This window comes from Thunnus maccoyii, chromosome 15, assembly GCF_910596095.1.
Source record: "Thunnus maccoyii chromosome 15, fThuMac1.1, whole genome shotgun sequence".
Lineage (NCBI taxonomy): Eukaryota > Metazoa > Chordata > Actinopteri > Scombriformes > Scombridae > Thunnus > Thunnus maccoyii.
The window spans coordinates 17,749,259-17,777,216 of record NC_056547.1 but is presented as its reverse complement, the minus strand read 5'-3'; the positions used below and the strand labels follow the sequence as shown (position 1 = coordinate 17,777,216).

The 27,958-nt window shown below is 42.2% G+C and overlaps 1 protein-coding gene across 17 annotated transcripts in view; it reads right to left on the bottom strand.

The window, feature by feature from the left end:
• The window catches only part of clasp2 (cytoplasmic linker associated protein 2), a 59,827-nt gene that overhangs the window by 15,161 nt on the left and 16,708 nt on the right, over positions 1-27,958 (bottom strand). For 16 of the 17 annotated variants that reach the window (XM_042435364.1, XM_042435368.1, XM_042435369.1 and 13 more), the window contains exons 7-21: positions 25,410-25,480; positions 14,178-14,318; positions 10,341-10,414; positions 10,123-10,215; positions 9,776-9,921; positions 9,409-9,544; positions 9,196-9,266; positions 8,982-9,041; positions 8,791-8,868; positions 8,392-8,559; positions 7,290-7,330; positions 6,722-6,874; positions 4,578-4,679; positions 1,631-1,804; positions 1,296-1,340 (exon numbers count right to left, since the gene is read on the bottom strand). In XM_042435364.1, the coding sequence (XP_042291298.1) occupies positions 1,296-1,340; positions 1,631-1,804; positions 4,578-4,679; positions 6,722-6,874; positions 7,290-7,330; positions 8,392-8,559; positions 8,791-8,868; positions 8,982-9,041; positions 9,196-9,266; positions 9,409-9,544; positions 9,776-9,921; positions 10,123-10,215; positions 10,341-10,414; positions 14,178-14,318; positions 25,410-25,480 (1,553 nt within the window). The remainder of the gene's footprint in view (positions 1-1,295; positions 1,341-1,630; positions 1,805-4,577; positions 4,680-6,721; positions 6,875-7,289; positions 7,331-8,391; positions 8,560-8,790; positions 8,869-8,981; positions 9,042-9,195; positions 9,267-9,408; positions 9,545-9,775; positions 9,922-10,122; positions 10,216-10,340; positions 10,415-14,177; positions 14,319-25,409; positions 25,481-27,958) is intronic. The other variant, XM_042435381.1, reaches the window with a different exon arrangement.

Below are 27,958 nucleotides of genomic sequence, written 5' to 3'. Positions count from 1 at the left end.
AACAGTGGTAGTGAGAACAGAGACATACAGTAAAAGAGTCAGGACGCAGGAGAAGGGGAAGGGGACATAAAGAAGACACCAAAAAAAAGTCAAAGAAGGAAGACAAACATGAAAAGTGACAGAGAAGTGAGAGGTGAAGGTACATGGATAAAGACATAAATAAGACAGTAGTGGCAAAAGAGACAAACTGACAGATACAAGAAAGTACAAGAGCGCAGGTCTACCAGCCCTGAGGGAGCATCTCACAGACTTTAGTCACTTCTTCTGATTTCCAGTTAAGCAAAGACAACAGATCTCCTCAGAGATCAGGGCTTCAACTAACAATTATGTGGATCATTTTCAATATTCATTTTCTGGTCTATAAAATGTACTAAAAAACATGAAAACATGCCATTGAAAGGTCCCCAAAGAGCCTTAGATGAAATCTTCAAACTGCTTAATTACTACTAACAGCCCAAATCTTCAAAAGGAATTTGAGTTTACCATCATGGTTTACCAGCTGCCGTCAAAGACTGAAATATATTCACGTTTGAGAAGCTGTAACCTGTGAATTTTTGCTTTAAACATTCCTTAAAAGACTGATCCACTGTCTTAAGTGTTGCAGATTTTGTTTATTGACTAATTAAGAGCTAAATGAGATGCACCCAAAAGGAGCAGAAGATTTCTGCACTCACATTTAAATAACAATCTGACATTCACACACTCACACAGGCGCTCGCCCTGCATCTCTTTTTCTCACACACACACAAGGACAAAGAACAGAAAAAGGAAGTGAATTTTAGATGAATTCAGCGATCGAGGGGGGTCTGCGAGGGGAGGATCTGCGTTTTCATTCAGTAGCATCGCAATCAAGTTGACCCTTCATTGCTCTTTTCACCAGCGTCAGCAGCTACCCAGCCAATCAGGGTTAATTACAGCCTACCAAAGGGTTACAAAGACCTGACGAAGCTCCGCTGATCCTGCGTGAGGGTTCGTTTCGCCAGCCACTGACAACAAGTTAGTACAGAGAGGGAGGAGGTGCTCTCATAATGCGTGGTCATCTGCTGATCATTTGGCAGTCATCACCATAACACAACACAGCCATGAGGTCATTGACAGGTTAGAGAGACGGGCTCTAGGAGGCTGAGGAAATGTGCATCAGCTTGATGGAGGGATTGTGATGGCGAGAGAGATTTTTAGTGATAGACAGAGATAAAGAGTGAGGGATGATTTCAAGATTAGAAAGGTGAGGATGGGAACAGATCGATGTGGAGAGATGGATTGCAGGGGTGGTCTGGTCGACGTCGGAGTCTTACCTCCTCTGCTCGCCCCGTTGTAGATGGAACTAATGCTGGAGGGAGCTAGAGGACAGAAGCAGGGAGAGGGAGAAAGGAGGACAGGGAGAGGAGCAAAGGAGGAAGAGGCGGAGAGGGAGCAGGAGGGAAAAAGAGTTGAGATTTGAGGGTATATTGACGGTTTAATGTGGTTGTGTGTCTGCTGCTTGTAAGATTTCTATGCATACATTTGGATAAGACATTGCTAACAGACAAGAGTTGGTTTAAACATAAGCAGACACATAGAAAGGAACTTCTTTACAACTTTCATTCATGCGTTTTAACTTCCCTTCGTCAATTGTTGCTTCTGTACTCACCGACAGACAGCCGGGTGGGGGAGGAGTCTCTGGAGCAGCCCTGGCTGCGAGGGATGCGGCTTCGTCTGTGTCCGTCCCCGCTGGCCCCGGCCAGCACCCTGTGGGCCCCCGTGCTCATGGTGCTCAGCGCCGTACTCGTCAGCACGCGGCCGGGCGAGCCACTCCGACTGCCCGCTTCAAGTAGATGCAGGGAGAGAAGCCAAGATACAAAGAAAGAGAGAAAGTGAAGTCAGAGCTTTCCTCACACAACAGGCATCATTTAACAGTGTAATAAAATGACAGTTAACCAATCTCCCTCTGATGTGAAGACAGTAGACATACAGTATTTATTAAAGATGGTGACTAGTTTTATATATAAACAACAGACAGTTGCTACAGTCCTTCACATAATGGAACTTTCCAAGCATTTTTAGTGAAAACTAAAACCTACAGTACATATATTAGAAAAAGACAGAACTTAATGACAAACTTCACAGTGTTTGATGTAATTGGTGAGAGGATTCTTGGGGCTAGGAGAGATGTAAGAGGAAAGTGTATTTTACATTGAGCAATAAGTATAGAACTGAAGTTTTTCTTTCTTATGTGACATTATGACAACATGATGACAGTTTTATAGACTGGCTTTCCTCATGTTTTGGAGAAGACACAGTGTTATATAAAGGCAGCAAATATAACAGAGGTCTTCATTTTCTCCTCCCCCATGACATCCTGTCTCCAAGTGCAAAAGCCTACAATGTGTCTTGTTCTACAACGACTCACATTACTATCAACCCGAAGACAAACAGTTGAGGAGAAGCTGCTCTGCTGTGCTGAATATAAAGTGTGTGAACAGACTTTTGGGGAAACAAGCTCCAATACATTAACTGGTTTCAACATGAGCAGACCAGACTCTCTTTCTCTCTCTCTCTCTCTCTCTCTCTCTCTCTCACTGACACACAAAAACTCAACTAAAGCACGCGCACACACACACACACACACACACACACACGCTCAGGAAGTCCACGTCTATGTGCTAGTGACACAGAGCTAAATCAAATACATCTCAATGACATAAAAAAGCTAAAGCAGGATTGTTCTGATATTTTATGGGAATCTGGATCGCTATGTGTAACCTAACTAATAAACAGTAGATCATTTTTTGAATGTTTTATCATGTAGTGAACACTACACGACCCTCCGTTTGATGGCTAGTCATTCTTTTGTTATTGTTTCCAGTCAACTCTCCCTTCCTGTCTCCCCTCATCTCTTTACATTTACAGATACACAAAGCTACTGTTGATTCTGTGATTTCCAGTTAGCAGTACGAGATCATTTTCACTATGTAAAAAGTGCCAAAACTGGACTTAAAATTCATGTTTTGGACGACTGAATTCCACTAGAGAAAGGTCATTTTTACAGGGGAAACAAAAATCGTCTCAATCTTTCGGCTTCTGCCAGGCACACATTAAAGTGCAGCAACATGAGGCTCTCGAAGCAGCGTGTTTTAGCATGATCGTAGAACAGCCATGTTAACAAGTCTGTGCCTACAAGTCCCAGCATGCCTCAGCCAGAGTGGACGGAGCCCTTAAGTGACAGTTCTGGGTGCACGTGAAGGAAGGGGCAAGTCAGGGCAACAGAAGAAAAGGCAGTTAAGATAAAAGAGCGGGTAAAAAAAGAAGTAGCGTTATAATCTTACCACCAACAGGGGTAGCAGACTGAGATCCTGAGCCATTAAGCCCATTGGTTTGGAGGAGAGGGAAAGCAGAGGCGAGGGGAAGGAACAGCAGATTAAACCAGATGAATTATGGGTGTTAGCGCAAAAAGCATCATGGGCGTTAGGACACAGAGTACGATGGGAGCGCTTCCAGGTGTTTCCATACCAAGAATGACGGCGAAGCTGAAGCACTTTGATTAAATAAATCCATTTATTAACGAGAAAAACAAAAACACACACACACACACACACTGAACCAGCTGCAGATGATAAGACTGGGAAAGCAGTGCATGTTGGGACAGCTGGCACGGCATATATATATGAAGCAAAGCCTGTTCACAATGAGGAAAAGAAAAAGCCTCAAAGTAAATATGGTCAAAAATATCCACACTCCCTTGCTCTCACACATACACACACATACGTAGAAATCTTTCTAAGCCTCTGTTCAGCTGCCATTTCTTCTCTTTCTGTTAATCTGTTGTTCTGAGTTTTGGGCTTTGAACTCTTGATCAGATAGCTTGCATTTGGTCGTCCATCTAAATGTCCAGATCTGATTGGTGCACTGGGCTGTGGTCCAATCACTGTCCCGACTTCTCAACTTGTTTCCAAGCGGGCTCCAAAGCCATCCGGCCGCAAGCAGCATAAAAGCAGCAGGAAGTATTTTTGGAGAGCAGGTGCACGCACACATCTGCTTTATGTGTTGCAATGTTATAACCAGCTTGTGTTACACTTCTCGCCCTGAAACCTGAATGACAGCCAGAGCCAGGCTAGAGCAGCGGAAATAAACTGTCCACCACACCATCCTCAGTGATGAGACACAGCATGCAGAGGAAAAAAAACATGTATTACAACACACAAACACTCACTCCTCTTTACATAAAACACCGTAATCAGAATGAGAGCAATAGCAGGTGGGCCACCATTCCCACTGTGGTACACAGAAAGACGCACACACACACTCTGACCCTGACACACACACACACACACATACACAGAATACCTGGTGTGCAATCGGATTCGTCGGAACCTGAAGGCACAAAAACATGTACATGGAGCTTACTGTCACCGTGACGGCAACAAGTCAAGAAACTCCACAACAAGAGCCTGAGAAAGTACAAACACACACACACACTCCAAGAGGCTCACACACCATCTCTGTTACTGTGTGTGTGTGATGTAGTAAGTGGACCTGATACCCAGAATGTTTCACTCACAGCTGTGGGTTCAAGCAACGCTATGTGAGCGGGTACATACGTTGTGACTGGGAGACCATCTTGGTGCGGCTGCGTCCTCGGGAGTCCACCTGGCTGGACACGGTGCTGGCGGTGGACAACGGCTGCTTGGTACGTACGCGGCCTGTGTGTATGCAGAGGGGAAAACGGTAAAAATACACAAACGCACACATCCTAACCATACAGAACTCTCTTGGCGAGCACAGCTAAACTGTTTGCAGCTGAACGAAGCCCAGAAACTAAAAAGCACTACAGCTGAGTAAAAGCTACTAATGCTGGAAGCTGCTGAACACTGAACTAAACACTAACATTCAGCCAGGTGCACACACAGATATATATACACCAGGGATGCTTCAGTAGATTAAGAAACAGTCTCAGTAAGGACAGTCTTTAAGTCTGAAACTGGTCCATCTAGTGATCCATCTCTAAGGATTTGATTGATTTGATGAAACTATCAAGTCAGTGAGGAGGTGAAATGTTATTGCAACTACGGCTGCAACCAACAGTTATTTTTATAATGAATTAAACTGCCTATTTCTCTTGTGTAATTGATTAATGGTTTGGTCTATAAACATCAGAAAATAGTGAAAGTCTTTAAATTGCTGGTTTTGTCCAATCAACACTCCAAAACCCAGATGTTGACTGAAAAGCAGTTCACATTCGAGAAGCTGTAAACATCAAATGTTTCGCATTTTGCTTGAAAATATAACTTAACAGATTAATCGATTATCAAAATAGTTTGTCTAGTTTTCTGTCAACTGAATAACTGACGGATTAATGAATCAAATAACTGTTTCACCTCTAACTGTGACACACTTCACTGACATTGTTCGCTTTAACATAAGACGTTATTCAAAGACATGATGCTCTTGCACGATTTATGTTAGATCTGTGATGGAAGATGGTGATATTTAGAAAAACTCTGGATGTCATTTCAGATTCTACAACTAGAACATCCCTAAAATGCGCACACACACACATCCACCTAACCACAATCTTACCATTGTCTGACCTGGTCCCTACAGACAGACAAAGAAGGAGCAGGTTGTAAATATCACATTTAATCGGTCTATAATAGTAATAAAACAATACCCCTGAGTATCCTAATAAACACTAAATAACTGAATGATGCAGTTTAACGCAGGTGTAGATGGATTGTCAATTTCTTTATCAATAACAAGATTAATCCTTTGTAAAGCAGGAGATTATCTTAGATGTGTAAAGCATTTGATCCATGATGAGATGGGAAGGATCGTGACGTGAATGAGGACTGAGTGTGAGAGACTGACAGCAGGGGGCGCTGTGGCCACACACTGCAACAAAGGGAGTTAACATGGACTGGAATGAAGTGAGTAGGGTGAAAGAAAAAGAGCAGAAAGAAAAAAAGAAAAGTATGAGTAGGCTGTCAGTGGTGAAGCAGAGTGAGATGATCTTACCATCCGTTTTATCAGAGGCATCATCTTTAGGAGCAGAGAGAGAGAAAGAGATAGAGAGAGAGAGGGGGGGAGTGAAAGGAAGTAAAGGGAAGAAATGAAGGGAAACAGAAAAACAAAGGATTGATAGAAACAATGATTAAAAGTAAAAGACACAAAAGGAAACCAAAGAAGGGAAAATGTGTTAAAGAATTGAACACAAAGTGTCAGTAAGAAGGAAACACAAAAATAATGAATGTGAGACAGAAAAGAAAAAAGAGCAGAGAGAGAAGAAAGAAGAAGAAGAAGAAGAAGAAGAAAGGAACACAGTGTGTATTAGTAACCGAACATCTGTTTAACAGAGATGGTCAATACTGAAACAGAGAGAGAGAGCGAGAGAGAGAGACAAACAAACACAGGACGATATTCATCTACAGATCATGCACCCAAACACATTCAGGATACATTTACAGGCAATGAGCGGGCATCAGGAGAGGAGAGTAACGGAGAGGAGAGGAGAAAAGGCCAGTCCAAGCACTGAAGTGTTAATGTGTGTGTGTATGTGGGTCCATACTAACATTTTTTTGTGGCGTGTTTTGCAAGAGAAGGAGCGACTTTAACCTCAGAAGTACTACCTCTAAGCTGATCTGAGAGGACTCCTCAGACGGGAGCCTCCGTCTCTGCCTGACATCTCGCTGATCACATGCTAACCACTGTCTGACCAGCTAGCCGCCTTGATTGACAGCGCCCTTACCCAGTGAGCAGTAGGAGCCAGGGGGCAGTCGGCCCGCTCCCCTGGCCTGTCCGACGTGCCGGTGCTTAGCGATTGCTGCTGCATTTACGTCCACGTCGCTACGGGAACGCTGCAGGGAGGCCGACGACACCCCACCCTTTGAACCCGCAGGGACTGATGGGATATAGGAGGAGGAAGAGGAGGAGGAGGAGGAGGAGGAATGTATTGGAGAAGGGATGGGAGGTGATGAAGGGATATATATATATATATACACACACACACATCACAAACACATGCAGGCACCACACTACACATATTGATACCATACAGAAAATACACAAACGGCCAGACACATATACGTATGCGCACATGTGTTGTGACATAAAAACAGAACAGGATGTGGCTGTACGGGGCCGGACAACAGGCAAATATGAATGAGCATGATGGGAAATGGCTCTGTGGGAACCGATGTGTGTCACAGTGTAGTGTGTGTGTGTGTTTTCACAGGAGTGAGATTATGTTTTTGAGAGATCTTGCATGTATCTGCCGTTGCGTGGTGCGCGAGTGTGTGCGTGCGCGCTTGACTCACCTCGCCCTGGAGCTGCTGACCATTTAGAAGACAGAGGCCGACTGACAAAAGAGGGAGAAAATTAGGTCAGTACGCAACAAAACAGAACCGAACAACAACAAAAAAAACCCTGAAATGATAATGTGGTGCTGGGTGATGAAGAAATAACGTTTTTTTTCTTTTTTTTCCTCCCGTTGATGACAAAATATAAACAGCTCAATAATATCTCCCTTAAGTAAGCAGCAGAATTACACTGCAAGCATTGTGCAAGGAAAACTCACATTTTACATGTAAACAAATACATACTAAAGAGTAAGAGGGAGGGAATTTCCAAAATGAAAGTGTGGTGATGAATGTGAGGGAAGATATTTAAATAAGTGCTAATTTAACTAAAAGATGTAAATTCTTCTAGTCAATAATCTAGGCATTTTAACTGTTTAGTTCAACCAACATATGCTTTTATGATTGGTGTCTTTTTATATTTGAGAAAAATAAGAATTCAAAATAGCACATATCATAATTTATCTTTACTGCATCAAATAGATTTTTTATTATAACCTTTTGTAACCAGCTCTGTAATGCTGCTTATTCCCCGAGCGCCAGCCGCAGACTTCAAAATATATGCTTTCAAACTAAACAGTATTCACTGACAGCAAGTCTATAATAAGATGTAGTGTAGCAGGAAAGCACGTCTATCTACTTTGCTCTAATTTCAGCGTGCTTTGGTATAAAGTTTACCAGTGAAATATAATGCAGACGAGGCAAAAAAAAAGTAACGAATCCAAAACGCTTGAGTTAGACTATACGTACACACTATGTGATGCCCCGAATGACCCGCTAGCAATTTGATTGTTCAGCATTTGCAAAGTATCAACACTTGTGGATGAAGTCACACTTTTTCTTTACTGATGCGGACAAAAAAGAAAAGGCTGAGAAGAAGACAAATTAGAAGAGGAAAAGGAAAGTAAACTGGGGAAATTGTCCAGCAGAGGTGTGCTTACAACTGATGCTTGAAACAGGTCTTGCTTAACTAACTTTCACCCCTTACTTCTTCATCTTCAAGACCCAAATGTAGCCTTAAAGCAAACCCAGAGCTCAAAAGTTAACTATAGCGGTTGATTACTTGAGGCTCTCCTGAGAGGAGGACGAGGAGCGGTCGCTCTGGGGAAGTGAAGCCACGCTGCCAGAGCTCTTCAGACAGGACTGAAGGGTCCTCTGATATGACGACTCCAGGGAGTTGTACAAAGCGTCTGCCTCCACTGGAAAGTGGTTCCTCAGACCCCAGTAGGCCCTGGAAGAGATAGCAGAGAGGAAGAAAGCAGAAAGGAAGGATGGAAGGACAAAAGGGCAGAGAGATGAAGAAAAGTGAGCGGGAGGATGAAGATGGAAGAAGAAAGATGACAGAGGGAGGAAGCAAGAGAGAAAAATCAAGGGGAGAAAAGGAGAATGGTGAGATATTTAACAATACTCGTCTTTCACATAATATCGTTTTCAGAAATGCCCGTGCGTGCACGTGTCTTACTTGCGGGCCTCCACTCTAGCCTCTGAGTCGGCATCTCGAATTCCCTTCTTGATGCTCTCAACCAGAACTGTTGTGTGCCTGTGAGGCAGAGAAACGGGGATGCAACACGGTGAGAACAGGAAGAAAATCAGGTCTGAGACAGCAGTGCTGATCACAGCTTTACTCGAAACCATGCTGAAATCAGTCCTCACCTTTCTAGAGAGTGGGTTTGCCATTCCTGTAGCAGTAGGTCCAAAAAGTCATAACAGCGCCTGGAGATAACATATTTTCATTATTGTCATAAAACATTACTTAACAGCATCATGACAAGCAGACTAATCATGATTTTATAGTTGTTAATTGTTTGAGAACTGCTAATTAACACAATCGTTTTTTTCATAATTGTAGTGACTTTGTTAATCTCACCTTCTAACAGCAACAGACTTTGAAGTGCAGTTACTGGTTATCAGGGGGATGAGCCTCGGGACGTGGGTGTGCTGCAGGGAGGAGGGGAGGCAGAGAGTGAGAGATGAGAAAGGAAAAAATTAGCAACAAATCTGACTACAAGCAGTAGCATTTGTACAGACCACAAAAAAAAAATCTGCAGAATGAATTTAAATGTGTGTTTGCAAATCTCACCCGTATGATAATGCGGATAGCTGACACACCGGAGGTGGCCATGACTTTGGCACAGTTGGGGATGAGGTTGAACAGGACTGGGACGATGGCTTCCGCTCCATGGTCAAATTTGTTCCCCAACACCGTTGAAAGGTGGCTACACATACACGCAGACCAAAACACAAAGTTATAAACACAGAACACAACCAGAGCAGTGGTAAAACGTACGTAACACTGACAACACTTTTACCTTGTTTTTACCTCGAGGATAGAATAAAAAGTTCACAACATTGATGTGACCAATTGGAAAATACGGTAAATCCTATACCCTTTGTATATTTTGTTAAATTTTCCCTCCAGTGATGAAGTATTTGTGAACAACACTCACGCCACAGTGATGCAGGCCTCTCGGACCACTTGTGAGCGCAGGTCTTTAGCCGACAGCTTGAAGGCTCCATCTAGTAGCCGTAGGTGCTGGTAGAAACAGTCGTAGGTGGGAGCGCCCGCCACCAACAGTGAGCGGATTTTCTTCAGCTGTTAAAAAAAAAAAAAAAATACATGACAGTTACCAACAATGATCAAATGGAGCAGAAGCATTACTGCAGTGCCAGTTAATTTCATTAAGTGATAGTCATTCATGAATTCATGTCTGTGAACTGGCAGCGAGGCAGAGTTTGGGGTGATTATTTTTAATGACATATAATTAGAGAGATTGTTGAGGATGAATCCACTGACAGCGATGGCTCTCTGGTCCCAGTCGTGTTTGTCATCAGAGCAGATCTCACGGATCTTATTCAGGTTGTCCTCGAGATCTCTCGATGAGTAGATCTTCATAGAGACAGAATCAAGAAAAATTGGAGAGAGGGGAGTAAATATGTGAAGGGCAAAATAAATATTGTCCTGTTATTAAAAGCTGTGAAAGTGTGTGATTGTTTATGTTTCTATGTGTTTACCTGGACAGTAGGGACATCTGTGAAGGAATTAATGAAGTCTTCTTCATCAACCGCCCCGGCACTTTCCTTGGACACTGGAAAGTCAGAACAGAGTCAATTAATTTTTGTGTGTATATGTGAGCGTATCTGCATTCAAGGTTTTTTTTTTATGCTGGTTGGGTTTGTGATTCTGGTTTAACTCACAAGCACACTTTCAATTACACACACACACAAACTTAAGTCGGTGGGAGCAGCCTGTTTTTTTTAATGCACTTCCTGGCAGTAATGGGCATGTCAATCATATATCTCTGGAAGCTCTGTGGGAAACATCTCCTTAAATTCCTCACTGGGATTGGAGCAAGAGAAGGGAAAGACGGGGGAAAAAAAGCAAACCAATCCAGGTGGATAAGATTATTAAAACAGTGCAACGGGTTAAAGAGATGTTCAAAGGAGAAGAAGAGGCTGCTGGAGGGTAGGCGCAGACATGGTGGAGGAGAGCTGGGTATAAACAAAAGGAGGAATGAAGGAGAAATATATCCTTCCCTCCTTTTCCCTGTGGTTAGTTTCCATATCAGGCTGTTGCCACAAAGACATGTCATGTCAAAACTCTACATGGCCCTTAAAGAGCTGGGAGACATCGATGCGGCCAGATGGTTAGCTGTAGGCACAATTCTCTGTGACTCCGAGGGAGGGAAGTGGTGGCAGCCTGTCCATGAAAGCACCTACCAGCACTCCATCGTCATTTCCAATTATTTTTATTGCCAGCTTTATGAAGTGGAAATGTTCATATTGTAAACAGGTCATGAAATGTTATCAGGGTGCACGTTCACAGCTACAATAATCATAATGATGTTGACAGCTTATTCTTTCATAATTGTGAGAACTAACTTTAATATGAGAAACAAGTATTTAATCATAAAAAGTGTTTAAAATGCTAGAAGTGTAAAACAAAAAGTATTTTGTTACTTGTGGAAACAAAATTGAGACATCATAATGTGGAGATATAATCATTAGCCAGCGGTGTGAAATAAATTGTGCTGCTGTGACTGAAGACTGCTGACATAAAGCAACCATCTTGGAGAAATCAGGCCCTGCTGGCACTTGATTCTTCCAGATACAGACTTTTTAGATTTAGACTTTTTTCCCTAGCTCTTAACTCACTTTTTTTATGCCGATCACTGGCAAAATTGAGATTTCTCTCTTTCTGTCTGAGTCTTGCTGTCGGGTGTTGCCAGAGTGTGTGGGCGTACTGTCATCTAAATGCAAATGCGGACGATAGTGCCTCCCATCGCCGCCATCATGGAAACTATTCCCATACAGCAGGAAAAATGCCAGACAACTCATTCGTGAAAATTAAAGGGGAAAAAAACAAAAAAAAAAAAACACAATGTCAACCCGTGTTTACAGCTGTGACCCGTTACAAGCAAGCGAATGAAAATCGCCAACATGCAGCAAAGGTCAAATCAGGTCTTTTCCTTTTCATCACATTAAACGTAATAAAGTCAAGGTCTTAGATCTGTAGTTCTGTGTGTGAATACCCAGCATGCCTTGGCTTCAGCCTCTCACGTTCGCTCTACGATCAATAAGACTGTAATGATTCAAGTGACATGAGTTTACGATCTTGTGTTTCCAGCCAACGGAGCAATGTAGCAGGAGTCAGACAGACTGCTTGCTTGCAAAACACTTGCAGCTATGAGTGTGCGGCTACATGCATGCAAGACAGTGCTGACACAGATACATTAGAAACAGCAGCAGGAATCGACCGCGCGGTTGTGGGAACACGGCTTTCTTCCCAAAGAGAGCAAGACGGGAAAAATCAATACATGCAAAGGCGAAGCAAACATATCACTCAAAGACATCTACAGCAGGAGGGAGACTTGGCAGAGAGAAAGCTCTCTCAACGGGAAGGATGATATAAACTATTTCAAAGGCGGTCACAGATACGAGGTTGATGATAAGAATATCAGATTTCTGAGATGCAGAGCAGCATGTCACTGCAACGTCTGTTTAATCAAGTCTATTTGCTTCTTCTGGCAGCCCCGATAGTCTGCCCCTGTTCTGTGACCACCAATAATACGCTGACCAAGAACCACATCCTGGAAAAATCTGACCTTCACTGAAATCTTGCTGAGGGCATTAAAGGTATAAAATCGTATCACAGAGGGAAGACACCTGGGTTGAGACTGATTCACTTCCCACCCAAATATAAAAATATAAAATAATGTCAAACTGCAGTGTATGTACAGATGAGATAGTGCTCATACCCAATCATTTTGTTGATTGTTTTAAGAAAACAGTAGCTAAAAAAATGTTTGGGAATTCTTTTTTTTTTTTTTTTTTTTGAAAATATGATTCAAGTTTCCTGCCTGTACTGATATAAATGTCACAGTGTAGGTTAATTTCTACTGTAGTGGCTCAACTTCTTATTTGACCAGAATAATACCAGTCTTAGTGCTTGCTGCCAGTTAATTAAGTTAATTAAGTTAATTAAGTTCATGTCTGTACAGAATAAAACTGTTAAATTCAGTTTCCGTATGTTCAATTATCTCTGTATAATAAGAAATATTGACACTATTGAACAAACTGGCTATCGAATCTACCACATAGAAGACATTAACTAGTAATTTCGGTTAGTCACTCACCTAAAGGAGCCACTAGTTAACCACCAGTCTTCAAGTCTTCTATGTAAATGTATGCTGATGATACTGTGATTTTTACCTTAAATGCAAGATCTAAAGAATATGCTGCAGCCAAGCTGACAGCTGCAATGAGCAAGGCGTCGGATTGGCAAGCCAATTCATGCTTGACCCTTAATGTAAGCAAAACAGTTTCCATGATCAATAATTCAGTCAATCCTGATATTTTAATTAATGGTGAAGTCATCAAATCTGTGACACATGTTAAATACCTAAACGTTATAATTGACACAAACCTGTCCTTCAAAAAAATAATTAGTGGGGTGATCAGCAATATTAAGTTTACTCTGAATAATTCTAAGAGCATTCAGGCACCAGATGTCTCCGTCCGCTGCAAAGCTGAAGCAAAGCAAAAGAGGTTTTCCCCCATTTGTCTTACTTCATAACAACCTGATGACTGGCAGGTGTGACTGCACTCAAGCCTGTGTACTCACTCTATAAACAAATCCTAAAGGGATCACCATTACTTTAATATCCTGAAAAAAATATAATTTCCTCAATTCTGATAACTTCTCATTTTATTCTGATTCATGTCTGATGTTTAAAATTATTCATAATGTCGCACCGCCTCCTCTTAGAGGATGCCTGGTCTATCCCGGTAGTGGCAGTACCGGTAGGACTAGAGCATCTACTAGACGTGACCGCAGTCGGTACGGCAGTTCAGAGGGACAGCCTTTGGTCAATCTGCTTTCTCGGTTAAAGAAGTGGGGAAGTGGAATTTCATACCAACAAACACCAGAGTCTCAGGAATCTCTGCAGTGTTTAAAACCAGCCTCAAGCTTTGGCTAAAGTCAGCACAAAAGTGTCACCACCAATGAATGCTTTGTGTTTATTGTATTGTATATATTTTATTGTTTATATCATATTGACTATATTTATTACCTCACACTGATAGATTTTTCTGTATTGTGCTGTTTTATGTAGTATATTTATTGTTCTGTGGTTGTTTTTTGTCTACCTGCGCAGGGACAACAGATGTTAATTAGCTGCTGGCTAACTCTGGTGCAATTACTCTTAATTGTGTGCTGTCTCTGCAAAAATAAACAATAAATGAAAATTGGACGCTCACTTTCTATAATTACAAATTTAACATCCTCAGATGCGACAGAAGAACTCAGCTGTGTGTTTGAATTGTCAATGTGTGGAAATATAAATTAAGTACCTAGCTTGCCACCGGTAGCGCTGGGCCTGCGTGCAGCAGAGGACTCTGCAGGCTTCTTGGGAACTTTGGGGACCTTGAAGGCAGCCTGGGCTGAGGAAGAACGATTCCCATCCACGCTGTCATCATCCTCAAAACTACGATCTGGAATGAAAGAAGAAGAGAGAGCAGAAGTGTTAACATCCTGAGTGTAGCTAAGGAGGAACTTTTTCAGTCTTTTCAAATGTTGCTGTACCAGGTTCTTTGTTTTTTATTTTACATAATAAAAAACAACAGACCTCACACAATATTGTAAATTATTTAATCAAATATAGGCCATAAATAGTCTTCAGACTGTGAAATGTATTATTTTCTTTCTTCACAACTGACTCAAAATAAACTCAACAAGTGAAGAAACACAACTAGTCTACTGGGAAAATGAGACAAAAATATGACAAAAACTATTGACAGCTACTCTCACAAGAAAAGTGTCAATAAAGTAAATCAGGTTTCTAAAATGTTAAAACAAGTTAAATGCAATTCATTGCCCGCACCTTTGATTTAATTGGCACCTTTCTTGTTTAAGGCTATTAGAAGACAGTGAATGGTAAAAAGACAAGTAAAGACGAGAGGAGAAGAACGGAGGTTGCAGTTTACAGAGAGCTTGGTCAGGAATCACTAAATCAATACTAATTACAAAACAAGAAAAAGCAAACCCACACACAGATACGATCACCTCTAAGAGCTCAAAAACACATCCTGATGGTCAAGATGTCCAACGATACAAACAGTGACTGACAGAACTCTCTGGAGCCCAAACGCTCAATCTGCATACTAGCAGAAATCGAGCTAGCATTGAAGCTTGAGACACGCTTGCAACGATTGTGCAGAACGTGTATCTACCAGTGAAAACACTTGTGGAAGACGATATGTGCAGATACACATACAGACGCACAACTAAAACTGTTGGCAAAGGAATGCAGTTGCGCTCCGGTTGCTCTGACAACCAACCGCGGTGAAATGCGCCAAAGCCACCACCCTACACCTTGACTCATACATCAACTTACCTTCACACACACAGAGTCAACATGCAAAAATCAATGACACGCATGCATGGATGTACCTACAAGCCATATGTTCCACTGTCATTGCAGAGGCTATTGTGTCGGGCTCGACAACTGTTAGGTGGATGTAAAGAACCAGCCGTATACATCTTCTGCTGTAAAGCATTTACATCGACACACACCAACACACCCATGGCCGTCCCTGCACTCACAGTCACAGATCCGCTGGCAGATAAGTCGCCTCATGCTTCTGGGAGGGCGTGGTAACTGGGTCCCCCCTCTTCTGCAAGCCGTACCCCAAGACACATACACGCACACACCTCACACACACTTCATAGTGGGGCTAAGGCACACCTCGCGCCATCGTCCGAAAACCCCTCCACCCATACAAGTGCCGGCATTTTCTTTCACTCCCCTCTATCTACCTTCTATCCCTCCCTCTCTCTCTCTCCCAGCATCTCTCCTCCTTCCCTCAGCAGCCTCACAGCCAATCAGACGAGAGGTGACATCATGGTGTTGCAGCCAGTGCGGAGGCAGGACTATGAATGTGTGTGTGTGATGAGAAAGAAAAAGGGAGAGACACACACACACACACACAGACACCCCAGGAATATTAACAGGGTTTCTCTGTGTCCCTGCCAGACCAGCTAACCTAAACTCATTACCATTGACAACACACACTCTAAAGCTCTTACACCCTCTCTCCCTTTCTCTCTCTGTCACACACACACACAGCATCAGCAACCTCTAAACACACTGTCTATGCTGCTCCATTTACCTGTGAGACAACAAACACATTTATTCATTCACTCTCTCTTTCTCCACATACACAAAAGAACAAAGGGTGATGTTGCAATGATCGGGGTGATTGGGAGGGTGAAGGGGGGGAGAAGACCACACCCCTCCATCTGAGGCCTTGACCCTCCCACTCTCCCCCTCTCACACACACACACAAATATACAGTGCAGTCTTGGCATACACTTGACTATGAATCACTGTATAGGGTGTCAACTTTCAGCTTTAATACAAAGTGTTTACATCCACATCAGATGAGCTGTGGAGGAATTGTAACCCTTAATATAAATATTAACTCATTTGTAGGGGAACAAAATGTATTAGGCAGATCTATTATGACCCAAAATGAACTCATCATACTTTAAACTGGGTTACACATCCTTTACAGTCAATGACAGACTTCAGTCTTTGACCTACAGAAATCAGGAGACTTGGTATCTTGCCTGATGATGCTCTGCCAGTTCTGTACTGCAGCAGTCTTTACTTTTGGCTTGTTTTGAGGTTATTTTTGCCTTTAGTTTGGTCTTTAGTAAGTGAAATACTGTACATGCTCAGCTGCACAGGCCTTAAATTGGGGGGTTGTGTATAAAAAGAGCTACATACAAAAATAATATACATGTAAACTCGCACAAAAATCTACTTTATAGTTATCACGGTTCAATTCAAATCTCTCTCTGCAGAAGCACAGAGTCAAAATGAAATGAATTATGTGTCACTGTCTTATGTAACATATTTAAATGCAACACACACACCTGTCTGGGTCTTGGTTCCTTTAATGTAGCAAGTAGCACATTTTTAATGATGTCTCCTCTTCCAGTCAACCAAAACAAACTTGTTTTAACAGGCAGATAATAGCGCATTATCTTGCACTCTGTGGTTCACAATTACTGTTATGGGTCAGTAACATCAGGTCAAAGTTCAAGGGGCCAAGGGGACTATCAGGCGGCACTTATAAACATTATTAACAGGCTTTTTAAGGAGGAATGGATGCAAACAAAATACAGTGAAAAACACTAGAAGAACTGCATTAATTCATTGTATGACAAACCAGTTTAGTGAATTTAATTGCTTTCTAGTAAAACCCACGGGTCCATTAGCAACACTCCGACATGCATCACGGGGCTTAGCATTGATTAGCATCACTGTTAGCATGATTAGCATATCCCGCTTTTGTCTAGTCAGACCCCACGGGAGTAAATGTCTCAGGGTGAAGGGCAGAGCAAAGACACGAGAGGGGGTGGGGGGTGGGGGGGGACAGAGAGTGAATCCCTTGAGGAGAGCAGACTGCACAAATGCTGTTGCCATGGCGACCTGTGTGCAGACCAGCTTCTCAAATGAACAGAGCATCAAACGGGAAAAAAAAAAGATGTTCAGTAAGCCCACTTCCACACATACACATCTCCAATTTACTTGAATCAACAGTTGAATTCACTGTTTATTCACTGACATTATATTAATTTATCAAATTAGGATGGATTCTGGTCTGACGGGGAGAAAAGGCTCCTCCGGCAGCATCAACATCACCATGGATACGCACACTGCCAAGAAATATGGCACAACATGCAAATAACAAGTCTATATACACAGAAAAAGAAACAGACACACACACACACACACACACACACACACACACACACACACACAGTGAGACATATCAGCTCCACCATGCACCAGGCGGCGTTGCCATGGAAACACCAGGCCGAGATTCCCTCTCTCCATTTCAGGAGAAGAGTCAAAAAGAGGATGAAAAGAGGAGAGAAGACAACAGATACAGACCTGATAGTTGCCCAGCAATAATCAATCACTGTAGAAATTCATCAATCCTTAACCCATGTGGGAATAAACCCAGAGTTATTACAATCTACATGAAGGGAGAGATGGAGGAAGTGACCACATTGTTGTTCTGTTTCTGTCTCTCTCTAAAGATAGAACGATAGAGGAAGACAGACCAACCGAAACACTCAGATATGGTCGCAGGCTTGAGAAAGTCATTTAGTGATTAAATAACAGATCTGTGAACACACACACTCACACACAGGAAAGCAAAATTTCAGCTCTGACCACATGGTGGCACCACTGGCTCTGCTCCAACTGAATGAAATCCAAAAGATTTCCATGGTTCATATATGCCAAATCCCAAAAAACACACAGAAGGGGGGGGGGACACGGCACCTTTCAGCATCACAGACAACGAAGAGAAGAAAAATCAGAGCAACAGAGTGACATCTAAAGTTGCTCGACTCAACAGTGATGACTCAATTGGTTTGTGTTAGGGGCGACTGTTTAGACCTGCGAATGTAAATGTAATTTCTAAATTAATACTCGATATGATGGAACCGTCACTGTAAATTTCAAAATTTAAATGGAGGCTTTTTGAGAAGATTTTTGAAAACTAGATGAACTGAAGGTCACAAAAACAGTAAAGACAGTCATACTGTATGCCGTCTATAATCAAACTGGACCAAAAGAGAAACAAACTTCCACATACCGTACATGTGTAAATCTGCACTCACTACTGCTCAGTTTTGCCTTTTTTCACTCCTGATTGGCGGAGATCACATTAACCGACAGACCCAATGAAATACAAATGATGGCGAGAGAGTATATAATATAATTTGGAAGCAGCATCAGTCGGCTTAATACTGAAAAAAAAAAAAGATTTGAAAGGTCTTGAACCACAGAAGAAGCTTTGCAGCAAGGAAACACAGCCAGTCGGGATATTTTAGATCAGCCATATAAGCTTACAAGATGGTGTGCAAAAGATTTGACACACTGGAGCTCAAAGCCATCACTGTTCTTCTCTGTTACTAAAAACCTGCCTGTTTCTTCACCAAAGAAAATATACAGTCACATTCATTCTATGGAAACTTTACTTTAACCTCTATATGACCAAGTGAAGAAAGCTTCCTTCGTTTTTAATGTTCTAAACACCCTGAGACATCTTATCAGCTGAAGCGCTGTATTACGGCTGAAAATCTCCACATGCAATTAAGAGCATAACCAGACATCTTCCGAGGAATTAGACTTACGACACAGAGCCTGTGTTTGTGCTGATCTGCTGTAAGCTGCGGGGGAACAGGCAAAGTCACATATTCCCACTCACGACCATGTGACAGTGTGCCCAGTCCCATGCAAAAGATGACACACCGAACATATTTTGATACTGCGTAGCACTCATATGAGAATGACTACAGCTAAAAAGAAAAAAAAACACAAGCAGCAGTGCAAGAACTGGCACAAAAGTTTGGTTTATATTGACATAAAACAGTGAAAAGCAGCAAATCCTCTAATTGCTGCAACCAGAGAATAATTGTCATTTTTTTGCTTAAAGATGACGATTTAAACGATTAATAAATGACCAAAATAATTCCAAAACCAAGAGTATGATATTGCGAAAGCAATTGGTTGCTTACTATTTTAAAATCACATTAAAATGCGCACACAATGAGAAACATACTGCAACAATATTTTATAAAAGGTAACCATCAGCTAACACCACAAAGACTAAATAACTAAACAGTGTAATAAATGGTCACTAATCAGTGCAAAAAAGGAGGTTCTTACACAGTAATACATGCAACATAAATATAAAAGGCAATCATCTTATAGGACACAATCATGCTCTTCTGTGCTTCCAAAAATACTGATTATATATTAACACTGGTCATATATTTCATACGTTGGGATTATTTTGAAAACATAAGAAAGACAGATGAGCAGATGTTTTACTGTCAACCACTCGGTTGTTTATAGAACAGAGAACAATGGAGGAAAAGGGGAGTAAAGAGACAGACACACTTGAGGTTCAGGCCTGGATTCTCTAATAAGAGACAGACTGCTCCATTTCCAGCCCAGCTCAGGGAGAATGATCTCCTTAAATGAACATACACACAGACACACACAGATTAGGACATTGCAGTGACTTCCATTCATTCTGAACAGCCTAACCTTAACCAGGTCTTCAGAAATGACATTTTGCCTCATTAGGACGGGGCTTTGGTCCCCATGAGGACTACTGGTCCTGACAAGGTCGGTGTTTATATCAGAAAAGGTCCCAATGAGATAACAAAACTGTGCACACACACATACAAGCACAGACACACACACAGGTATCATTTGAGTCCCAGTTCCAAGTCGAGGAGAGGGATAAACCATAATATTCAGGAGGAAAGCTTTGCCATGGCAACCAGCCTAGCCTGGAAAAGGGGTCATGGTTTCCTTTGCAGAGCCGGAGATGCACTGAAGCAGAATGAGCATGTCTGCAAGTGAGTGTGTGTGTCTCTGTGTGTGTGTGTGTCTGTATGTGTGTGTGTGTGTGTGTCAGTCCCTGTCAACACTGAACGACTATGCAAGCAATGAAAGCTGCTACTGATGGTCAGTTTGCAATGCACCAAATATCTCTGGGCTTCTATGACGTGTGTGTGTGTGTGTGTGTGTGTGTGTGTGTGTGTGTGTGTGTGTGTGTGTGTGTGTGTGTGCGCGTGCATTCACACAGGAACATTTTAAGAAAGGACCAAACAACATTAAGTAAGAGCAAGACCCTGGCGCCAGCGGCACTGACATGCTTTACTTTCTTACACATGAACCTCTTACACCAGGAACACGCTTCACACACACACACACACACACACACACACACACTACACCATTTACACAATTAAATAATCGATCAATTATTTGTCATTTACGTTAATCTCGATAAAAGTTCATGATAAGGTTCATATTTTGTGACATTTTTCTACTCTCAAAAAGTGCATTTCCCTCCACTATATGTCTATATGAACATTAAGTTATGGCTATCATTGTTTAGTCTAAGTGGCATGTTGGTGATTTGGGGTTTTTTGGTGAGTTTAAGTTAAAATAATATTTTAAAACTGCAATAAATTACCTAAATTTATTATTAAAAGCTCATTTTCTTTGGGCCAAGCATAACAGACAGCTCAAAGCACCACTAAGTGAAATGTTTCGAGAAGTTGTTTTCATAACAACCAGAAAGAAGACACTAAATTCTCTAAGCCATGTTGATTATGTTGCATCTAAATTTATCATCCGTCCAAACAAATGCTGCTGTCACACTGTGGTGGATATTTTAGACTAATGTGAGTGGAAACCCACTCTTGAAGGCTGGAGTCTGGATGAGCTTCATGAGCTACAATTTATCTTGTCTTCAAAATGATTATTCGATCGTAAAGAAAACATCAATCAGTGGCAATGATGCAAAAATCCTAACAGGCATGTACACACACACACACACACACACACGTCAGTCCACTGAGAGACAGGAAGGCTGCCAACCCAGAACAACACACACTTGACCTCATATTACACCAACAGATAGAGAGTAAGCGGGAGAGAAAAAGAGCAGAAAATGAGAGACTACTTCTATATTATGTCACACATAAATCACAGTATTCCAAAAAACCAAAAACCAAGAACCAGAAGAAAACGTCTTCACTTTCTAAACCGAACCAAATGGAGAAATTGTGAATGAATCCCAGCAGAATATTGACTCTGAGCCTCCTGTTGGCTCAGCTGGCCGAGGTGCATACTGCACTATGTAAGCATGACTGATGTCCTGAGTTCAAGTCTGGCCTCAGGCTGCAACTCATAACAACAACCATCTCTCCCAAATATTTCCCCCTCTCTCTTTTATAAGAACTTTAAAAAAGCAATAAAAGAACAAAAAACTATTTCTGACACACACACACACAAAAAAGAAATGCATTGTATATCTAGACACACACAAAGATAATGGAGACATTTTAGGATTTTAGGGAAACCTCAGCTTTCCCTCTCACACACACACACACACACACACACAGATCTAATGTATATCTGAGCCGGAGCACTTGGGGTGAAAGTGCATGGAGTTTAAGCAGATTTCAATCTAAAACCATATGTTGACAAGCCTTTGTCTGAGTGCCAGCATCTACAGCCGATGAGATTAAAACGCACGTCCACGCACTTACCATCGCCATCATCCCCGACTGCCATGACTACAGTGTGTTATGGTTAGAAAACTCCCAGTTGTCTTTGTCCGTATTCACTCCTCTCCCTCTGTTCTCTCCTTTGTTTTCTCCTCTATCTCCTCTCCTCTCTTGTTTGTTCAATCTCTCTCTGTCTCTGTCATGATGAATCAGGGAGAGGCAGTGATAGGCACAGCGCTGTGACTCGGCTACTGCCAGAGATCTCTGTCAGCTTCCTCCCTCAATCCTTTTGCCCTCCCTTCCTTCCTCCCTTTCTCCTCCTCTCTCAGCAACAGCTGCCTCCAAAAAACCCTTTAGAGCAAACGCCAAGAGCTGGCCTAAAAGAGATGTGGGACAAGGGCAAGTAAGAACTTATGTGTGCGTGTGTGTGTGTTTTAGTCCTGTACTTGGACCTTGAATTCTTGCTAGGTTTGCTGAGTGCTGAGAGCAAAACGCCAGAGTCACACACATGCTCATCACACTACTGCCGACGACCCTTTTTGGGGCGATTTTCTCGACAAAAATAGAGGAAACCGTGAGCTTCGGGCTGACCAATGTTACTCGAGTGCAAAAATGAATTCAGAGTGCAGGAACGGTTTGGGGGAAACTAGGTGACTCCGACGTTATTTGTTTATTCAGCTGGAGGATTCAAATTGGCTTTTTGTTTTTGAATAAGAGTAAAATCAGTCAAGCGTATTTATGGATTGCATGCAAGCTTAGGAGGCTAGGCAGTAGAGCTGAAACAACTAGTCAATTATTCAATTAGTCAATCATTGGAAAATTAATCAGCAATTATCTTGATAACTGAATAATCATCAGTCATCTTTCAAGCAAAAAATGACCTTGTTCAAGCTTCACAATCGTGAGGATTTGCCGCTTTTCTTTGTCTTTTGTGATAATAAACCGAAATCTTTCAGACAAGACAAGCAACTTGTAGATTTAGAAAATTGTTAGGGGCATTTTTCTCCATTTTACAGATGATCTGATTAATCAAGGAAATAATCAGGAGATCGATAATGAACATAATTGTTCATTGCAGCCGCACTAAGAAAGGATGTGAATGCAGCCTGACAAACACCAACAATTTACCGTAGTGTGACTCTGAACTGCCAACTGTGACATGGCAAGCTGTAGTATCTGAGGCATCCAGAAGAAAGAGGTTTAAGTGCACTTGAGGTAGCAGCCAAGGCCGACCAGCAACAGCAAGTTCACCCTGTTGAAGCTGAGTAGTGAACCCGTTATCACCTTCACTTCAGGTTTACTCGGGGAGTTTAGATTTGTCGTCAAGAGATTGTGATGAGTTTCTAAAGCAGCACATGTAACACATAAAAGAAAATTAAAGCAATAATACAAATACTTTCATGGGTTTACCTGTGTGCACAGCTGCTAATGTAATTTTTGAAACAGCCTTTTAAACCAGTGGGTCCTGTTAGGCCTAATTCCACAAAACAAATGATGGGACAATCCATATTGATAAACACAGCAATACCACCAGTACCACTCCATGTTTTGTCGACCATCAAAGCCAGTTTCTTCTCAAACTTTCACTGGTCTTGCATTATCTTTCCCCTGTCCCTGTACATGAAAAGTGACGAGCCAACAGCCTAAAACGATTATTCCATTTAAATAACGACAAGAACTGCTTTCATGCTCAGTGGAGCACATGACAGAAGAGTGTGAAAAAGCAATCACATTATCTTTTTATCATAACAACTACACAAGTAGCTATCTAGATCCCCCAAAACACAACTTTGCTCTACACCTTAGGGAGGTGGGAGTTAAAGTTAACACCTCCTCCATCACTCTGCTGCCACCGGAGACAGCATCATGGCAACAACACCCACAACACGCCCTGAGCTCTTGTTTCTCTTTCCAAGTAAACAGGCTGCAACAGCCGACCAGGCACCGACCACTGAGGTCGCTGTTAGACAAATAGATACAGTGACAGGGCAGCCTAAAGGTACAAACAGCCACTGACAACCTCTTCTAGACAACAACAGACCTAAAAGACCTCACGGCGAGCACAGACCTAACTTACAACCACACAGTCGAAAATGGGTTCATTCATGTGAACACACAGTCATGCTTTTTGAAAATGTTGACATACTGTCATTATGTTCACTCAGCTTCCATAATAAACCTACAGTAATCAGTCATTCTGCATTATTGGCTGCTGTTGAAAGTATGCTATCTACTAATGTTCACGCTTCCAGGTGAGAAGTCAAACAACTCAGACATAAAAAAGCCATTATCTTTTAGATGGAGATATGGAATGACATGATTGTAGTAATTGAACATATTAACTAATGAGAAATCGATGCTGTGGTAGATATTTAGGTAAAACAATATAGATGCACTGATCCAACTTTTTCTCTCCTGATACAGATTCCTCAACTCTGGTTATCTGCTGATGCCAAATACAGATCCGATACCAGTGCTCTCTTTTCCCCAGTTTAACATTTGTATACCTCACTGCGTTTGAGATCATTTGTATGTAAGGTAACATGAATCCAGGGATCGCTGTGGCATGAAAACTGAGATGATGGTCTGCCATGACTGAATAAATGTAACTGACAGTGCAAACTTTCAATTTTGTAACACTGACAAGGAAACAGAATCGGTCACATAAAAGCCAAAACCCATTCTGCTTGTTATGGTTATAATCGGTGTTGATGCCTATCGGGCATATCAGATTGGTGCATCCATACAAAACAATTAATTTGTTGGTGGATGCAGCACAATATGAACTAACAGCTTCTCTTGACAACGATCCAAAGAGACCACTTTGTGGATCTATATTCAGTAAAGGCTTTCCACAAACATTTAATAATCACAGAGTCTGAGAATCACAGTTCAGCTGTTCAGTTTCCCTTCTTGCATGGGTTTCAGAAAATCCCTAAAGAGCAGCTGAACCAAGTTTTCCTTGAAAACAACAAAGCAGAATGTTGCTTTAAAAGGGGTCTCGTCAATACAGCTAAAACTTTCCACTGTCAAACAACACTGGCTGAGTTTGAGGCTCCAAGAGGTCCACAGTCCACTCTACTGCTGGACAGCCAAGTACTCAGCAGCAGCCTTCAGCTCTACTGGAAAACCCACAGCAACACACACACACACACACACACACACACACACACACAAAACACACACACACACACATGTACACACAGATTAAACCATTAATCCTGTTAGGTCTTCTTACAGGAGCTCATGGCAACAAACTGACACAACCACAAGAGCACATGCACATTCAGAGATGCACAAGCAACCACACACACGCAAACACATTCTCTCTCTCTCTCTCTATCTCTCTCTCTACAAAAACACACCCAATACCTGACAACAGCAAAATCATCTTGACAACATGTCTCGAGTTGGTGGCTCTCAGAAGCCCAAAGCGACTGTGGCAAAATAAATAAGAGAAATGCACTGACCGTGACTCAGGCTGAGAGCCATGTTGCCTGAATTCAAGGCTTCATCAAAACGAGTGAATATCGTCTGTAACCTGGAGAGAAAAGAGAAGAAGAAAGGTTAGAGCGAATCACAGACATACCGCACACATTCAGAACAAAGCCAATAAAATCACTTACAGAATCGGATACACTCAAACGAGACCGAATAAGGAAAATTATACTCAAATTATTTTCATTGCAAAGAAAATGCATTTGCAGATGGACGCACGCGCACACACACAACGCCCAGAGCTTTGACATAGAGACAGGCGAGGTGCTGTGAATCCCAAGTGAAAGTATCATCAGCAGCAACATGTGGACAGCCTGCCTGCCTGCCTGCCTGTCGGTGGGTGGGTGTGTCTATTATGCCAGTCACACTCATGAAGCTGCAGCAACAACATGACAACAGTCCTCCTGACATCTCGCTCAGCACCAAATACACACAAACACACACGAGCCAGATCTGTTCAGTCATGTGTTTTACAGGTAGGACTGTGTGCATGTTAATAAGTCAAATATCTCTCACAATCCACAGACAAATGAGGGCTGAACAATAGCTTCACACAACCCTCAAACATCTCCTGCGCACTGAGCAGTGCTGGTACACCTTGGCTACACATGCTTGATATGGAAAAAAAAAATACAACACAGACACAATATCCCATGTTCAATAACATGTCTCAATGTCTCCTTGTCAAAGTGTTAGCCGATATATGTGAGCGCACAAGAATTAGAGTCATACACACCGTCCTCCTGTCTGTCTGTCTCTGTCTGTCTTTTGATGTCTAGTTGCTCGTCCACAACCACCAGACAGCTTAGCAGCTCCTGATAAGTGACGATTAACGTTGCAACGGGCTGCTCAGCCGTGCATCGTTTTCATGTGGTTCCCTTTCTTTCATTAGCATTTTAATTTGCCTATTTGGATCGGAAATAGCCAAGTCTTTAGTCTTCGGTACTCATTTGCCTCTGTATTTCCCGGTGGGCTGATTAATAGGCTGCTGCGTTGCTGCGCAACGTTGCATTAGCTCCCATGCTACTGACACACTCCGGTCCTCAGCTCCCCTCAGCTCTTTGTATCCAACATGGTGCAGTGGCTCCGAGAGGGAGGGAGGGCGTGAGAGAGAGAGAGGGAGAGAGCCAAACAGTGAGAGACCAAAGCATGCTATGAGCATGCGACAAAGCACCACCTACTCCCTGTGTGTATGCTAAGCACACACACACACCCACTGAGAAAACTACACAGTGGTACGAAGAGTTAAATCTCAGTGTTTGTGTGTGTGAGAGACATAAGCGGGGCAGTTCGTGTGACAAGCGGTAAAGGGATTCAGTTACCCTTTACATAACCTCCCTCTCATACCCAGACACACACAATCATAAGAGGGGGAGGGGTTGTAGAGCTAGCGGCAGACAGAGCGCGGCTGCTCCTCCCCCTCTACGTCTCCTCCTCAGCCCAATTGCCTATATTCTCTTCATCCCTCCCTATTCCACTTTTTTAAACGCCCACCACCCTCTTCACATTTTTTAATTCCAGATTCCCGTTTTCACAGTGCTCAACCTTTTACACAGAGTTCGGACGGACACAGGTTGACTTGTGGGTCGCCTCGTGTCCAGCAGAGTCGATTCACGCATTTCAGGTAGCTCATTTCCCCTTTTGAACAATGATTGTGCGTATGATGCAGGTCTGAATGCTCATTCATCCTACATTTGACCTCTGACAGGAGACTTCTGTCTCTAGTTAATTGCTTGTTGTCACCATAAACAGAGACACAAGCCTACAACAGAACTTCCATTGACACACTTACAGGACATTAGAGAAATAGTGATACATTTCAGTTCCCTCCACACATCAGGGAGTCAGTTAAATTATCAGTTAATCAGTCCCTAATAGAAACACCTGTTCACTAAACCCAGATGGTGTTTGACCTGTATTGGACCCAGGATGGGAGAAGCTGGGTCATGAAGTCAGGCCAGTTGATGCCTGTTGACCCTTTCTGATTAACAGCCGAAGCAGGTTTAACCTTTGTTACTGTCGCGCTGAAAGGGGTGATCGGGTTCAATGTCGGATGAGTGTTTACCAGATAACAAACGTGGCGTACATGTACTATGTTCTAGTCTGACTCAAGAATTAAATTATTTTCCAATCCTGTTCTGGACATTCGGGCATCTCCTCTATAATATTGCGAATGCATTAGTAACTAACTTAATTTTGAATGAGAGCATTCCTTATCATTAGACTGATATAGTATACAAGCTACAGATTTTAACCTTTATTACCAGGATGTTAAACTCAGTAGCCTCCAGACAGACTAACCTGCACATACTTGTACTGTAACTGCTAAAGGGAAGGAAATATCTTTTTAAAATGCTCACGTCTCTCCTGCAACTTCAAATTGGCTCATTTACTGGATTTAATCTCTGTAAAGGTTTATTTAATGCATTGCATCTGCTTAGGCGCAACAAATGATAATTAATTCAAGGTAAAACCTCAAAAGTTTGTTGATGTTGTTCTGACCTGCAGCAAAATATAATCA